This window comes from Ipomoea triloba, chromosome 1 (assembly GCF_003576645.1).
Source record: "Ipomoea triloba cultivar NCNSP0323 chromosome 1, ASM357664v1".
In the NCBI taxonomy this organism is placed as follows: domain Eukaryota; kingdom Viridiplantae; phylum Streptophyta; class Magnoliopsida; order Solanales; family Convolvulaceae; genus Ipomoea; species Ipomoea triloba.
Window position 1 is genome coordinate 31679440 of NC_044916.1, and position 13183 is coordinate 31692622.

Sequence of the window (13183 nt, forward strand, 5' to 3'; positions counted from 1 at the left end):
CTCCCCCCCCCCCCCCCCTTTTTTTTTCCCTTTCTGTTTTCTATTTATTCTTGTTTTGATTGCTTTGCTTCAGTTTAAGTTTCTAAAGCCTGTGGTGCTAACTATTTGTTCGTACAGAGTTTAATACTAAAGCGATTCGGGGTAAATTATGGCTCTAGCTCTAGGAGAGTTTCTCAAAGGCGCAACCCTGAGGATAGGGTACTGAAATCAAGTGAAGGTCACTTCCGGAATGGTGTGCTTGATGTGAAACATCTATTAAAACCCTCTGCATCAACTTCCCCTGATGAGAAACAGTTTGCTCCGCACAACAAAGGGGGGAAGAAAAATAACGGCAAAAAGAATAAGGGCAAGAAAAAGGGCGGTGGTAGGAAGCGCCACTAGTATGCCTGCTAGGTACGCCTCACATTATGTTGGATAAAGAACCAGTATTCTTCAGAATAGTTGTTATCAATTGAACTCGAGACATTTAAAGGACTAACCCATCCATCCATTAGTGTCTCAATTCTATTACTCCAGTGGGAGGCTTGCTGTCATCTCATTCAGTGGCTTTGGCAAAGTAGTGAAGCTGACATTTCTCATGTTATCAGCTGCAGTGGAGTGAATGGAGGGATTGAAGGTGGAGAGGATATGTTTACATGGTTCAGAACTCAAGTGGAATTAAAGAAGTTCTGAATGAAAGAATGGATTTAGGATTTTTTTTTTAAAATTTTTTGTTTCTCTTATTTCATTTTGGTTGTCCTGTATTCCGTTTGAGAATGTATGTTTACAAAACTCATACATTAATAAAAAAGAAATACATGCTCTGTTGTTTTTTATAGTCCATCCATAATCTTTATAAATTGAGTTGTGTTATATACTTACATTCTCTTTTGAAATAGTTTCGTAATATACACTCTTGATGTGTCATTATATTGGATTTTTTAAATATTTGATTTAATTATTAATTATTAATGATAGAGTTGATTATTTTACTATAGTTAATTTAAATATAGATGTGTTTTTTTTTTTTTAATTTTTATTTATAGTCTAGATTTTTTGATTTTACCAGACTGTATTATGGATTCTACGAATTCATTTCCAAGCTTACGATGATGTAAATTGAGTTAATCTAGTTTTGAAAACGCAACACCAAATTATATATAAACTTATATATAAAGAGTTAAATTTAAACAGTTCAATTCAAACATCCAATATTCATGACAAAAACTGAACCCCACCAACTATTGAAATCAATAAAAAGAAGTTTTAATTGAAATTTATGAGATATGCTCTTGGGTCACGCACCCTTTCATTTCCAAAAATAAAAGCTCAACTAACCACACCAGGGCCAGCGGTTAGTTGGTTCAGCAATGAATTTACAGAATGACCCTCCTCAATCCTCATCGACGTGGCTAGACTTTTGCACTTGGTATTAACTTATTATTGTCTAAAAGGAAACGTTGCACGTTCAATGTAGATACAGGTAGAGGGAGCACGCATCAGAAGAAAAGGGGGAAAAAATAAGAGAAGAAAATAGCAAAGGGAGGAGATCGATCTGGAGCAATGGATGTTTCTCTGCGCTTTATCGGTTTAGGATTCGTTGTCGCTTTCCTCTCTATATCGTCATTGGCAGCTGCCGCAAACGACGATGTTACACGCGCCTCCCCCAACGTGTCTGCCTCTTGCAACAATCCTTACAAATTGGTACTTCATTTTCCTCCTATTCAGTTTCCACCGCCTTATAATTTCATTTTTCTGCTTTATTTTGATTGTTCGCACTTCTTGCGTGTATATAGGTTGATACTTAGGTAGATTGATAGACAGGTTTTTGTGTTTGGAGAAAGATGTTGATTTTGGTGGTGATTTACTAATTTATGAAAAAAAGCTACAATGGCAGTGTTGGTATAATTCATTTACCAACTTGTTGGGATTTTAATTAATACTTTACAGGAATTATTTCTATTATTTATTACTATGATTTTTTTCTTCCTCGAGTTACTTGAGAGATTACTATTGAATGATATAATACAGGATGAGTAGTGAAATGTGGGGATGATGCAGCACTATGTTTAAATGTTTAATAGGTTAGTGGCGGATTCTCTCCCAGAGAAAGGGCTTGTCATGTGTTTAATGTGTAGAGTTTATGCGATTTGAATAGCTAGTTTGAGTTTGGTTCAATGAACCATGTTAAGAATCATATAACCTTATATGAAGAAGCTGAAGCACTGGTTTTCAAAGTTTAGTTTATCATTGCAAGAGTGAAAGATAGCTACACAAATTGATTTTTCAAATCATAATCCATTTATGACAGAAATATCACGGGCCATATAATATAGAATTTGAAGTACTAGCAATGCTTAAGAAAATTTTGAGGTCAAGGAATTTAATGTTGCTCTTAAAAACAAACTTGTGTTCATCTCTTTTTATTGAGTGAGCATTCACTTTTTTTCCTTGGGAATGCCACTGGGTGCAGGAAGGGGCTAATGGACTGAGGAAGTAAAGAAGTTTTCAGCGCTATAGTTTAACTGAGCACATCATTTTCTTTTCCCCCATTTTTCCTGCAGGTTAAGGTCAAGACATGGTTGGATGGCACTGAAGGGGAGGAAATAGGAGGACTAAGTGCAGCATTTGGTACTCTTTTGCCTACTAAGGAAAAAGATGGCGTCAAATTACCTGCTACTTACACAAACCCCTTGAATTGCTGTTCCAATATCTCTGAAAAGGTATGCTTACCCCATTCTAGAAATGCCATTGCATTCATCTAAATTCATTTGGGTTTGGTATTGCCATTTTATTGATATTATGTACAACTAATTGCCATCAATTGTTTATTAATTTAAGAAAATTATGAAGACCAAGTTCTTCTTTGGATTTTGTATTAGTATGTCTTTAATTTTTTTAAAAATATTTCATAAATAACCATTCAAACAATTGATTATCTGTTACATTGGTTTACTATTCTATGCTTGTGCAAAAAATCATTATAAGCTTATTATTACATGCTGCTCAACCTCCAAAAATTAAGATGTGACTAAAGGTGCAGTTGCTTTTAGTCAGGCCATGGTTGATTTGGTTACCACTAAGGCCTAAAACTTGGAACTTTGTTATTATTTTTGATAGTTAAGATAGCAGAGGCGTGAGACTATCACCTCTTGTTTCAATTCACAGTTTAGGGTCTTTAGGCCTATGTCACCCCTCTCTGTTTCTCTCTATTTGCTGCCTTTTGTTTAAGCCTATTTTATGGAGTCACCTTCTGTGTTCTTCTCTATGTTCCTCCATCTGCCACTGTCTGTTTTAAGCCTATTTTCTGAAAATTCATAGCTAATTGTGTGTTTGCATATGTCAAGGGTATATTGGAAAGTTTAAACGAACCAAATGGTTCAATAACTGTTCAAGGGATTTAATTGTTATATTTCCAAGGTAATGCCAAACATGTTTATTAATTTTCCAGCAAATTAATTCCTGGCAAACATTTTTGAATTTAATTGATAGGAAAACACCAAACAGCCTCTTAATATTCCAAAGTCCCTCATATATTATTTATTAAGATAAAACCTATATTTGTAATACTAGCCTTTGATTTGGCATCTTTATTTTAAATTATTTTCATACCTCAATAATGCATCTTCCTGTGTCCCACATAGATTACTTGTACAAGTATTACTAATACAAATAAATATGAAAGATGCTTGAACTTCTTTGTATTCCTTATCATAATTTGTTAGAATTATATTTTCAAACAAATTGATATCATTATTTTTTTAACAATGAATTTATTACTTTTTCCTCAAATGAAATGGATAATTGAATTTCATATATTTAATTATTATTACTACTACTACTTAGTTTGAAAAAGTAAGGACACTCTATTTTATATGCTTTTGAAACAAAAAGAAAAAAAAATGCCATTACAATTGAAATTCAAATATCTAAATTATTATTAATTCTAATTTAAATGTTAAACAAAAAGATAATCATCTCTTAAATGTGTATATACTATGTTGCCAACATATATTGATGGAATTATAAAAAATAGTTAATTGTATTGCATTTAGCAAGTATGTAGAAAGTGAGGCTATATAGTATCAATTGTATTTATAAAGTAGTTTTGTTTCTATTTTCCACAAAATATAAAATCTTGCTTATCAGGTTGGTGGTCAACATATCTGACCATTCTATCATGAGTCATGACATCAACTCATTGAAAATTTTAAACTTTTTTGTCATCTACATCATCTTCCTGTGGATCCCACAGGGTTCTTCTAGTGACTATAAAAAGTTGATCTGGAGCCCTCTAAAGAAACAAATTCTACGTGTTTGAATAATTTTTCAAACAATGTGCATTATCCTTTGTAATATACTAATATTATAAATGTATCATACATCTTACCAGTTCAGTTCTAGTTTAGTATAAATAGACTGAGGTTTCTTGTATGGCCTTCATTCTTGTCTCTACAATACAGAAACTAGAAACTAAATTTAGATACCTTATAAAAGAGAAGTTTCACGATTAGCATTAAAGTTTTGTTTTCTTGTAGTTATCAGGCGCTATGGCATTAGCTATACGTGGTGAATGTGATTTTGTAACCAAGGCTAAATTTGCGCAAACAGGAGATGCTGGAGGCCTTGTGATAATAAATGACGATGAAGGTTTTCTTTTCCTTGATTCACTTAGAATGTTGACTTTGCTGTAATATCTATATTCTTGCTCATTCTCTCATGAATCGTGATACTATTGTTGGAGGCCTTGTGAAGTCTATTTGGGAAATAAAGCTATCTCCATTTCTTTTATACAGCTCTTACGGAGATGGGTTGTCCTGGAAATGAGGATGTACAAATAAAATTTCCTGTGGTGATGATCTCTAAGTCTGGAGGAGATGCCATTCAGAAATCCATGGATGCTGGGAAAAAAGGTAAACTTTCGGTGTCATATAGTGTTTTTTTCTTTTCTTTCTTGCAATTCTCCTTGTTTTCTTTGAGGAGATGATAATCAATTGTTCCATTTGTTGGGAAACAAAGTGGACGATGGAATGTCAAGAAAGAGGAATCCTGTGACACCTTGAGCATGTAAATTAGAAGAAATGGGGTTGGTTATTTGCTGTTGACTTGTAAACTCTATAGATTTTATTTTAGAAGTGTAGGATTTGTGAGTTTGATCCTTGAGAAACTTCATCTTCTCTTTTCAAATGATTCTTGAAGGATTTCACATTCAGTTGTCATGGTCACAATCGGTAGACTTGTACATGATATGATGGATGTTCTTTTATGATATTTTCTTTACTAGTTGTTGGTATGGGATTGATATGCAGATGTGCATTTGTATCTATAAGCTTGGATATGTACAGTTACTTTATGCGTTGCTGTTACTTAAAAGCTCTAAGCAAGTAACAAATTATTTTTTGTGACCACAATGCGGCTGATCTTAATATACAACATTTTCATAACTTTTGGATCATTCCTCTCGTCTTTGTTATTGATACTTCACTTTGATGTAAATTTACTCCTTTTTTTCCTGTATTATCACTTAATGAATTTTGAAATTAATCATCTAAAAATCTTTTATGTAGTGGAGCTGCTGTTATATGCACCAGAACGCCCCATTGTGGACTACTCAGTGATATTCTTATGGTTGATGTCTGTTGGAACTGTTTTTTGTGCATCTATTTGGCCAAAAATTACTGCATCCAAGGCGAGTGACGACTATCAGCTATCTCCAAAGGTTCTACAAATAAGTCACTGCTTATTTTGCTTTTTGAATTTTCTCCTTCCAGTGCTTCTTAAAATGGTATATGCTAATGTACTTGAATAGGAAGAAGATTGTATGTCTTAAACCATTCACAAGTTTTATGGGTATTTTTCACGTATAAATGAGATATGGAAAAAATCAGCTTTGTTTTTAACTATTGAGCTTTGTTTTACTAACCTAGTTATCTGTGATGCTTATTCTGAAAGATTTGGCCTCCCATAGAAGGGAATATTTTATGTGTATTGAAATAGGGATGAGGTGGAGCAGAATCAATTTTACTGACCAAGACAGTAAATCAGAAACTTTTCTGGCAGAAGTCCATCCCAACTTTTGGAAAGATGTTAGGTTGATGTGTTAAAAGCTATTGTCTTAAGTATGCTGTTAGATAGATGAGTGTCATCTGAACCTACCAGATCTAGGTGTAAAGGCTTGAAATGTTTGGGAGTGGATGAATATTCAGTAGCATGCTTGAAACGTGTAGTCAAAGGAGAAATCCACTTTGCATTTGGGTTTTGGCCATTAGGTTGCTTTGAGAATATGATGTCCTTGTGTTGGCTGAGTGGCTAGAATATGATGTGCTTTGAGAATAGTGGCTAGAAACATATTATTGGACAAAGATGTCCTCAAACAAAAAAGTGCACTAAAAAGGGGAGGAAACCAAAAAAAATAAATTCTATCTCACTCCTAATCCAATTGTCCAAATGATATTTTATGTCCTCTTGCACATGAGATCCATGAGGGGCCTAATTGAACCTAGGATCATACAGTTTGTTTGGTTTGAAGTAGGCCAACATTAGATAAACTTTTTTATGGACTCGTTGGTGTTGGTATGGTGCTTCATTAAGGGTGTTTCAAAACAAAAAGGGTTTTAGACTTTTAGTGTGTCTGATGTAGTGATGTGTGAGAACTGAGAAGTGGAAGACTAAAGTTGTTTTGGGGAAGTTCTGAGGGAAGACAGTTGCTTTTTGAAGTTTAGGGATTGTTTAAGTCATTCATTCATCATCATCATTATTATTCTTATTATATTGGGTAAAAGGGGAATCCCCTAGAAATGCATCATTGCTGGTTGAGAGCTGATCTCTTTGATAGATCCAAAATTAGATATTATCCTGGTCTGATTTTTGCGGTGCATGTTGCCTTTTTTGGATATGTTGCTTGGACTGTTGTAATTTTGGGTGGTTCCTCTCGGAGCCTTTATTTAGAAATTAGAATCTTCCTTTAAGACTTAACAGGGAAGAAGTGTGTATAACTATCAAGTAGTGAATATGCTACATGGTTTTTAATCAGTTCCTAATTCAAGAATTTCTTGAGTAAATGAACATAACTTATCATGTGCACTATAAAGTTAAGAACACTCTTGTTCTGTCAACTTTGAAAATTATATTTTTTTCATCAGAAATTTTGTGTCAGTAGACAAAATTTGTATTTGTTGTCCCACTACATATCCATTTGTATTGTACTATTTCTGATCCTTTCCAGCTCTTGTTAGTTCATCAAATGTTTCAGATATGTTCTTATTAGTACCCATGTTGATAAATAAGTAATATTAATATCTTTTTTATTTTTATTTTTTCTCACCATTGGTAGGAATCTGCTGGAGATGAAAATGATGAAATACTCAGAATCAATGTAAAGAGTGCCATAGTTTTTGTCATTTCAGCCTCCACATTTTTGGTGCTACTTTATCTCTTCATGTCATCTTGGTTTGTCTGGGTGCTGATCGTACTTTTCTGCATTGGTGGAGTTGAGGTATTGAGTTTAGTTCTGGCTATTTTTGGATTTCAGTGCTAAGTAAATTGGGTTTATGACCAACCTACCAATATGCCACTCTGGTTTTTAAAGCAATGAAATTTGTGTTTGTTTCAGTTGGTATTAATTGATGTATAATAAGCCAATCACTAAAGTGTACTTTTTCCACTCTTCTCATATACTTTCATACTAGGGTTAGTTCAGCCTCACTTTTTTTTTCCAACTTATTAGTCTGATTTATCAAGTAGACACAAGTGGATCTAAAATCCAAATATGGAAGCAGTTGCAACGAGATACTATGGTTTTAATTTAATAGTAATAGTAATTACTGTTATTAACTGCATACTTTTTCACCAAAACAAACAAACAAAAAAAAAGACCACATCAAAAAGGTGCACACAAAGATTATAAAAACTGTATAACAGGTTAGCCAGTAAATGAAGGTAATGAAATCATATGTTATTACTCTATTGTTATTAAATATTGCTACATTGCTGTGATGTAACTCTATTTTTATCTGATGGGCTGCAATCAGAAATTAGCCATCATTTATAACATCTTTGTGCCTCCAAAGAACTACTTAAAAAGTATTTTCGTATGTGGCTGCATGTGTAGACTGTAGTTATCAAAAAATAAAAAATAGCTATTATTTATAATGTATTCATGCCTCCAAAGTTAAAATATAAACAAAAGATGTGGTTGTATATGTCTTCCAATGGGGAAAATGCTAGAGAATCCTAACACAATTACGCAAAATGCTAAACCATTTGTTTTAATAGATTTAGGTCACATACTGGTTTGAGTGAAAATAATCAAATGATTTGATCTCACTGGTTTGATCGCACAAAATTTTCCAGTAATTTTTTGCTTTCCAGTTAACAGCATAATTGAAGTCTCATGTATTGACAACTATTGACATAATTTTCTGTATTTTCACCTCAGGGGATGCATAATTGTATAGTATCACTTGTATCAAGGTAATTATTACTCCGTATATTTTTGTATTTTAATCTATTGCATGTATATATGTAATGGGATTTTCATACAATTCAGATTCTTGTTTGTTCATATCTTATGGGCAGTAAATGTAAAGCTTGTACAAGGAAGACATTGAAATTGCCAGTTTTTGGGGAAACAACCATTTTTTCTTTTGTGGTGTGTTTACTTTGTTTGGCATTTGCCATATTCTGGGCTGCAAATCGGAAAGCATCATACTCTTGGATTGGGCAGGATATTCTTGTAAGTTTAATCTGAATATTTTATCTGCTGTCTTAATTCATTTTGTCGTTTTTTATGATGACCTGAGCCAATGTTTCATTCTTATTTCAAATTTCTAATTTCCTATGATATTGAGGTAATATACCTTTTTAAGTCCATCATGATTATGTTTATGTTAAGTTATTAAATATGGCTCAAGGTTCCATTTGAAGGTTTTTCTTAAAATTGAGGTAGAAGTTGTTTCTTGTTACCAGGGCATAGGTCTGATGATAACTGTCCTGCAGATGGCTCAGTTGCCCAATATTAAGGTATTTCATAATGTCTCTACAAATATAAATGCTTTGCCATTTAATTGATTGACTATGGCTTTGGTTCTAGGTTGCTACAGTACTACTTTGTTCTGCATTCATGTACGACATCTTTTGGGTTTTCCTATCACCTTTTATATTCCACGACAGTGTTATGATTGCGGTAAGTTTTGGTTCTTAAGCCACATTTACTTTTCATGTATTAGTTACATAGGCTTTGATGGTGATCATGATTTACTAGTTGCCTCTACTTTGTTCTTGGATTTTTTTATTTTTATTTTTTTTAATGCTTTTTGAATGTATTAGAGGAATCAGACAACAATTGTATGGTTCACTATACCTAGAAATTTATTGACCTTGTACTCAAGTGTCATATTTTCAACACTAGTGATACTATTCATTCTGCCTGATTTTTTAGTATTCACCACAATATAGAGAGTAAATGGTGAACAGAGACGGTTGGAAAATTATCGAGCATAAAGCTCATATCATTATGGTCTATGGGGACTGGCCGACTGGGGAGTTTTTTCCAGTTTACTCCATAATGGATCTGTGAACTAAAACCCATCCATGTCCAAATTTCTAGCTCTCATTATAAACAAAACATATTCCCATAATGGATATGGGCAATTTAGGCTGGTTTACCTCCTTGTGGTCCTTTGGTGGCTAGGGTCACAAGGCAGGATTTACCCAATGCACACCCTCGGGTAGTGGTTGCGGGTTTCCCTCGTCACCTAAAAAACAGTTTCCCATAACTTGTTTGAACTTTTTTCAGTACCTCTCAGTTGATAGGTATTGAAGGGTTAACATTTAGTGAAGTGTATGGAGGGTACATCTCTTAGAGAAGATACTTAACTTGATATTTGCTATTGTCCCCCTGGGCCCTCCGAACCTGTGCCTGCTCTACTCAACAACTGAGATAATATTTTACCGCTTTTGTAGGTTGCTAAAGGCAACAATAGTGGTGGAGAATCCATCCCGATGCTTCTGAGGGTGCCTCGAATAACAGATCCTTGGGATGGTTACGACATGATTGGTTTTGGGGACATTCTCTTTCCTGGGTTGCTAGTTTCTTTTTCTTTTAGGTATGCTCTCTTCCACCATCTTGTATTTGACACTGCATAACAATTTCTTCAGAACTAGGGAATATTTGATGCCTTTGAAAGAGACCTCACGGATTCCAGAATGCATGGGCAAATAAGAAAAAACGTATACAATGGACATTGACATGACTCTGAAATTACATTTTCATAGTTTATTACAGAGTATTTTATTTGTGGCAAGATGTATGGATACATAAGATTATTGGCATTCATAACTTTCTAGTACTTCCATATTAAGCGCGCACACAAACACAGAGATGTGTATTCAAATATGTTTGTCTCTGAAGGCAATTTTGTCACTGCCTTTTCTTCACCAAATATTTTGCAGATTTGACCAAGCTAACCAAAAGGGTGTACTGAATGGATACTTTCCTTGGTTAATGGTTGGCTATGGAGTTGGTGCGTTTTCTTTTCCTTCAGTATTCAACTGTCTCGTATGTTTGAACCTTCTGTATGGAACCTCATTCAGTTCCTTAATCAAACCAATAATGGATTTTTGCAGGCCTCTGCTTTACTTACTTGGGGTTGTATCTAATGAATGGACACGGTCAACCTGCTCTCCTCTACCTTGTACCTTGCACATTAGGTATGATACTTCCGTGCACCCCTGAACTTATCCAGAGTATTTGATTCTAAATTCACACCAATTTGAGAGTGCTCTTTAACATTTTGTCACCCCGTTTGATTCTAGGAACTTGTATCACGCTGGGTTTGATTAGAGGCGAATTGAAAAAGCTCTGGAATTATGGCTCTGAATCAACAGAGCCTTCTGGAAATGCTTGATATACATCATGATACTGTGTAGAACAAAGGAAACAACTATGAGTAGCATGTAAAAGATGTGCGGTAATTTTTCAAAGGGCATATAATCATGTATTTCCAACTATCCATGTTATCTTCTCTATTATTCTCCCTGTGTAAACAACAGACTGCATCTTAGTTGTGTGTAATATATGTGGAGTATTAACATTAATATACTTGATGAGAAGTGTAATATAAAGACGTTTTACATTTTGGATAGTTGTGCAATGATCCACTTCAGTTTTCCAGAATAAATTTGGGTTTTCTAAGTTTATTTCAGTTCTTTTGATACACATCTTACATGAAACTTCAGCCATATCTGCAGGTTAGGCTTCAATTCTTTTGGAGAGCAGTGTAGATATGAAATCATCCATTGCTTGTAGGGAAGACCCTTTACTGGTTTCGTCTTCTCTCGCAGCGGCTCTAATCAACTCCCCAATCCGAACTGCGTTTTCCTTCATTTCTATTCCTTTGTTGCTATCCAATACATCTATCACCCTCTTCACATCACTTCTCAGGATGGTGCTTTGAACCCCCTTTGCTAGCTCTATGCACACCCCCATTTCCTCCATCATCATCTTTGAATTAAAGGCCTGTTCGCCCGCCATTGGCCACCCAATGATGGGCACTCCTTGGCTCAAACTTTCAATGGTGGAATTCCATCCACAGTGGCTCAAGAATGCTCCTGTTGATTTGTGGCAAAGAATCTCCAGTTGAGGTGCCCAAGAATGGATTAGAAGTCCCTGCTTTTTCCCTGCCATTCTCTCTGTAAACCCTTCTGGCAACCATTCTGATTTGAATTCCCCTTTTATGTCAAATCCTATAGGTGGCCTGATCACCCAAATGAATGGCTTTCCACTATCTTCCAAACCCAAAGCCAGTGCCATCATCTGTGAAGCACTGATAGTGTTTTGGGAACCAAACGAAATGTAGAGAACAGAGCCTTCAGAATGCATGTCTAGCCATTCTATGCACTTCTCCGGGGACAATCCGTGATCTTTCCCCGAACGTCTCCCAATGATACGCGAACCCTTGTTAATCATCGCCGGAGGGAGAAAAGGGCCGATGCACCAAACCGGAAGTTTAGTAAACTTCCCCAGTGCATCTGAGCCTAGAGGCTCAATTTCCTTCACTGTATTACATAACCATCCAGTACTCTCTAAGCTACCCGCTACAATAGACCCAAACACCTTCGACCAGGAATCTTCGCCATTTGCAGCTCTCATGAAAGCGTGGAGGCGAGAGACGTTAAATCGACAGGAATCGGGAAACGCCGGCATGGTAAACTCGCCGTCGTCGTCGCCGGCGGCGAGATGCGGGAGATCTCGCCAGATGGACATAAAGCACGTGGTGCCGTAGGCTCCGGCAGTTGAGAACCCTACATTCACCGTCCCGCAAGACCTGGCCACTTCGCGCACCCATCCAATGAACACGTCGGAGATTATGCAGAGAGGAGGCTTTCCATCTTTAGCGGAAATATCGGAGATGAAGTTGCGAAAAGGTTCCTTGAGGGCTACCGTGGATCGCACGATATTGATCATTTGGTGCAAGGGCAAGCCCTCTGTGTTCTCTGCGCCGGGCGGTAAGCCATGGTCGGCGCCGTTGAACGGCAGCGCCACCAATCGGATTTCTGGATCATCAATGTAGGAGGTGAGATATTGGACGTTGAGAGGAGTGGTAACGATGGTGAGTTTGAAGCCAGTTGTTTGTTTGATTTTCTTAGCTAAACCCAAGAATGGAATCATATGGCCATGTGCCATGAACGGCAGCATCACTATGTGTTCTGCACACTCTGAGCCACCCATTTCTTATGTGTATGGCTAATGGCTTCCAACTATGTAAGCCTTGGAGGACATGTTGAAATACATAACACATTCGTAGTTATTACTACGTATTAGGCTTTCCGTAGTTAATCGATTTAAACCAACAAAGTTAATAAACAATTCAGAAAATTAAACTTAAAACTTTATAATTATTAAGTCCAATCAACTTAATTCGGTATATCTCAGACGAGAACATATTATGTTTATACAATTATATACGTACTTTTTATCAAATTATTTATTGTATATTAATGTGATATGTTGTTATTATTATTATTTTTTTTTTTGGTTTACATAACCTAATCATGTTCCAAGCAGGTCGATATGTTTTATTATTATTATTATTATTATTTACTCGTGATTCTTTATAATTTAGTATTTGTTATCTACTTTTTTATTTTTTTTTAGCCCAAAAAATCAATGTTCCACTATGAGAAATTAATTTTATGACTATCT

General features: G+C 35.4%; 3 protein-coding genes across 4 annotated transcripts in view; 2 read left to right on the top strand and 1 right to left on the bottom strand.

Annotated features, from left to right (window-relative positions):
* LOC116018926 overlaps positions 1-822 on the top strand; it is a 3558-nt gene extending 2736 nt beyond the window's left edge. Inside the window, exon 5 of the mRNA XM_031258977.1 lies at positions 118-822. Within this exon, the coding sequence (XP_031114837.1) occupies positions 118-381 (264 nt within the window). The 3' untranslated portion in view covers positions 382-822. The remainder of the gene's footprint in view (positions 1-117) is intronic.
* Positions 823-1399: 577 nt separating this feature from the next.
* On the top strand, positions 1400-11118 carry LOC116023997 (signal peptide peptidase-like 5). 2 transcript variants are annotated; one of them, XM_031264893.1, is made up of 14 exons: positions 1400-1683; positions 2544-2702; positions 4518-4629; positions 4776-4892; positions 5547-5668; positions 7313-7474; positions 8417-8451; positions 8557-8713; positions 8947-9000; positions 9071-9163; positions 9943-10085; positions 10432-10502; positions 10606-10689; positions 10795-11118. In XM_031264893.1, the coding sequence occupies exons 1-14, from the start codon at positions 1543-1545 to the stop codon at positions 10884-10886; spliced, it is 1542 nt and encodes a 513-aa protein (XP_031120753.1). In that variant the 5' UTR covers positions 1400-1542; the 3' UTR covers positions 10887-11118. The 2 variants fall into 2 exon arrangements, with proteins under 2 accessions (XP_031120753.1, XP_031120745.1); XM_031264885.1 differs by having other exon boundaries at positions 1407-1683; positions 5547-5698; positions 10795-11117.
* LOC116024011 (UDP-glycosyltransferase 92A1-like) lies at positions 10246-12736 on the bottom strand. Its single transcript, XM_031264903.1, has one exon. The coding sequence runs from the start codon at positions 12707-12709 to the stop codon at positions 11231-11233; it is 1479 nt and encodes a 492-aa protein (XP_031120763.1). The 5' UTR covers positions 12710-12736; the 3' UTR covers positions 10246-11230.
* Between the last annotated feature and the right edge of the window lie 447 nt (positions 12737-13183).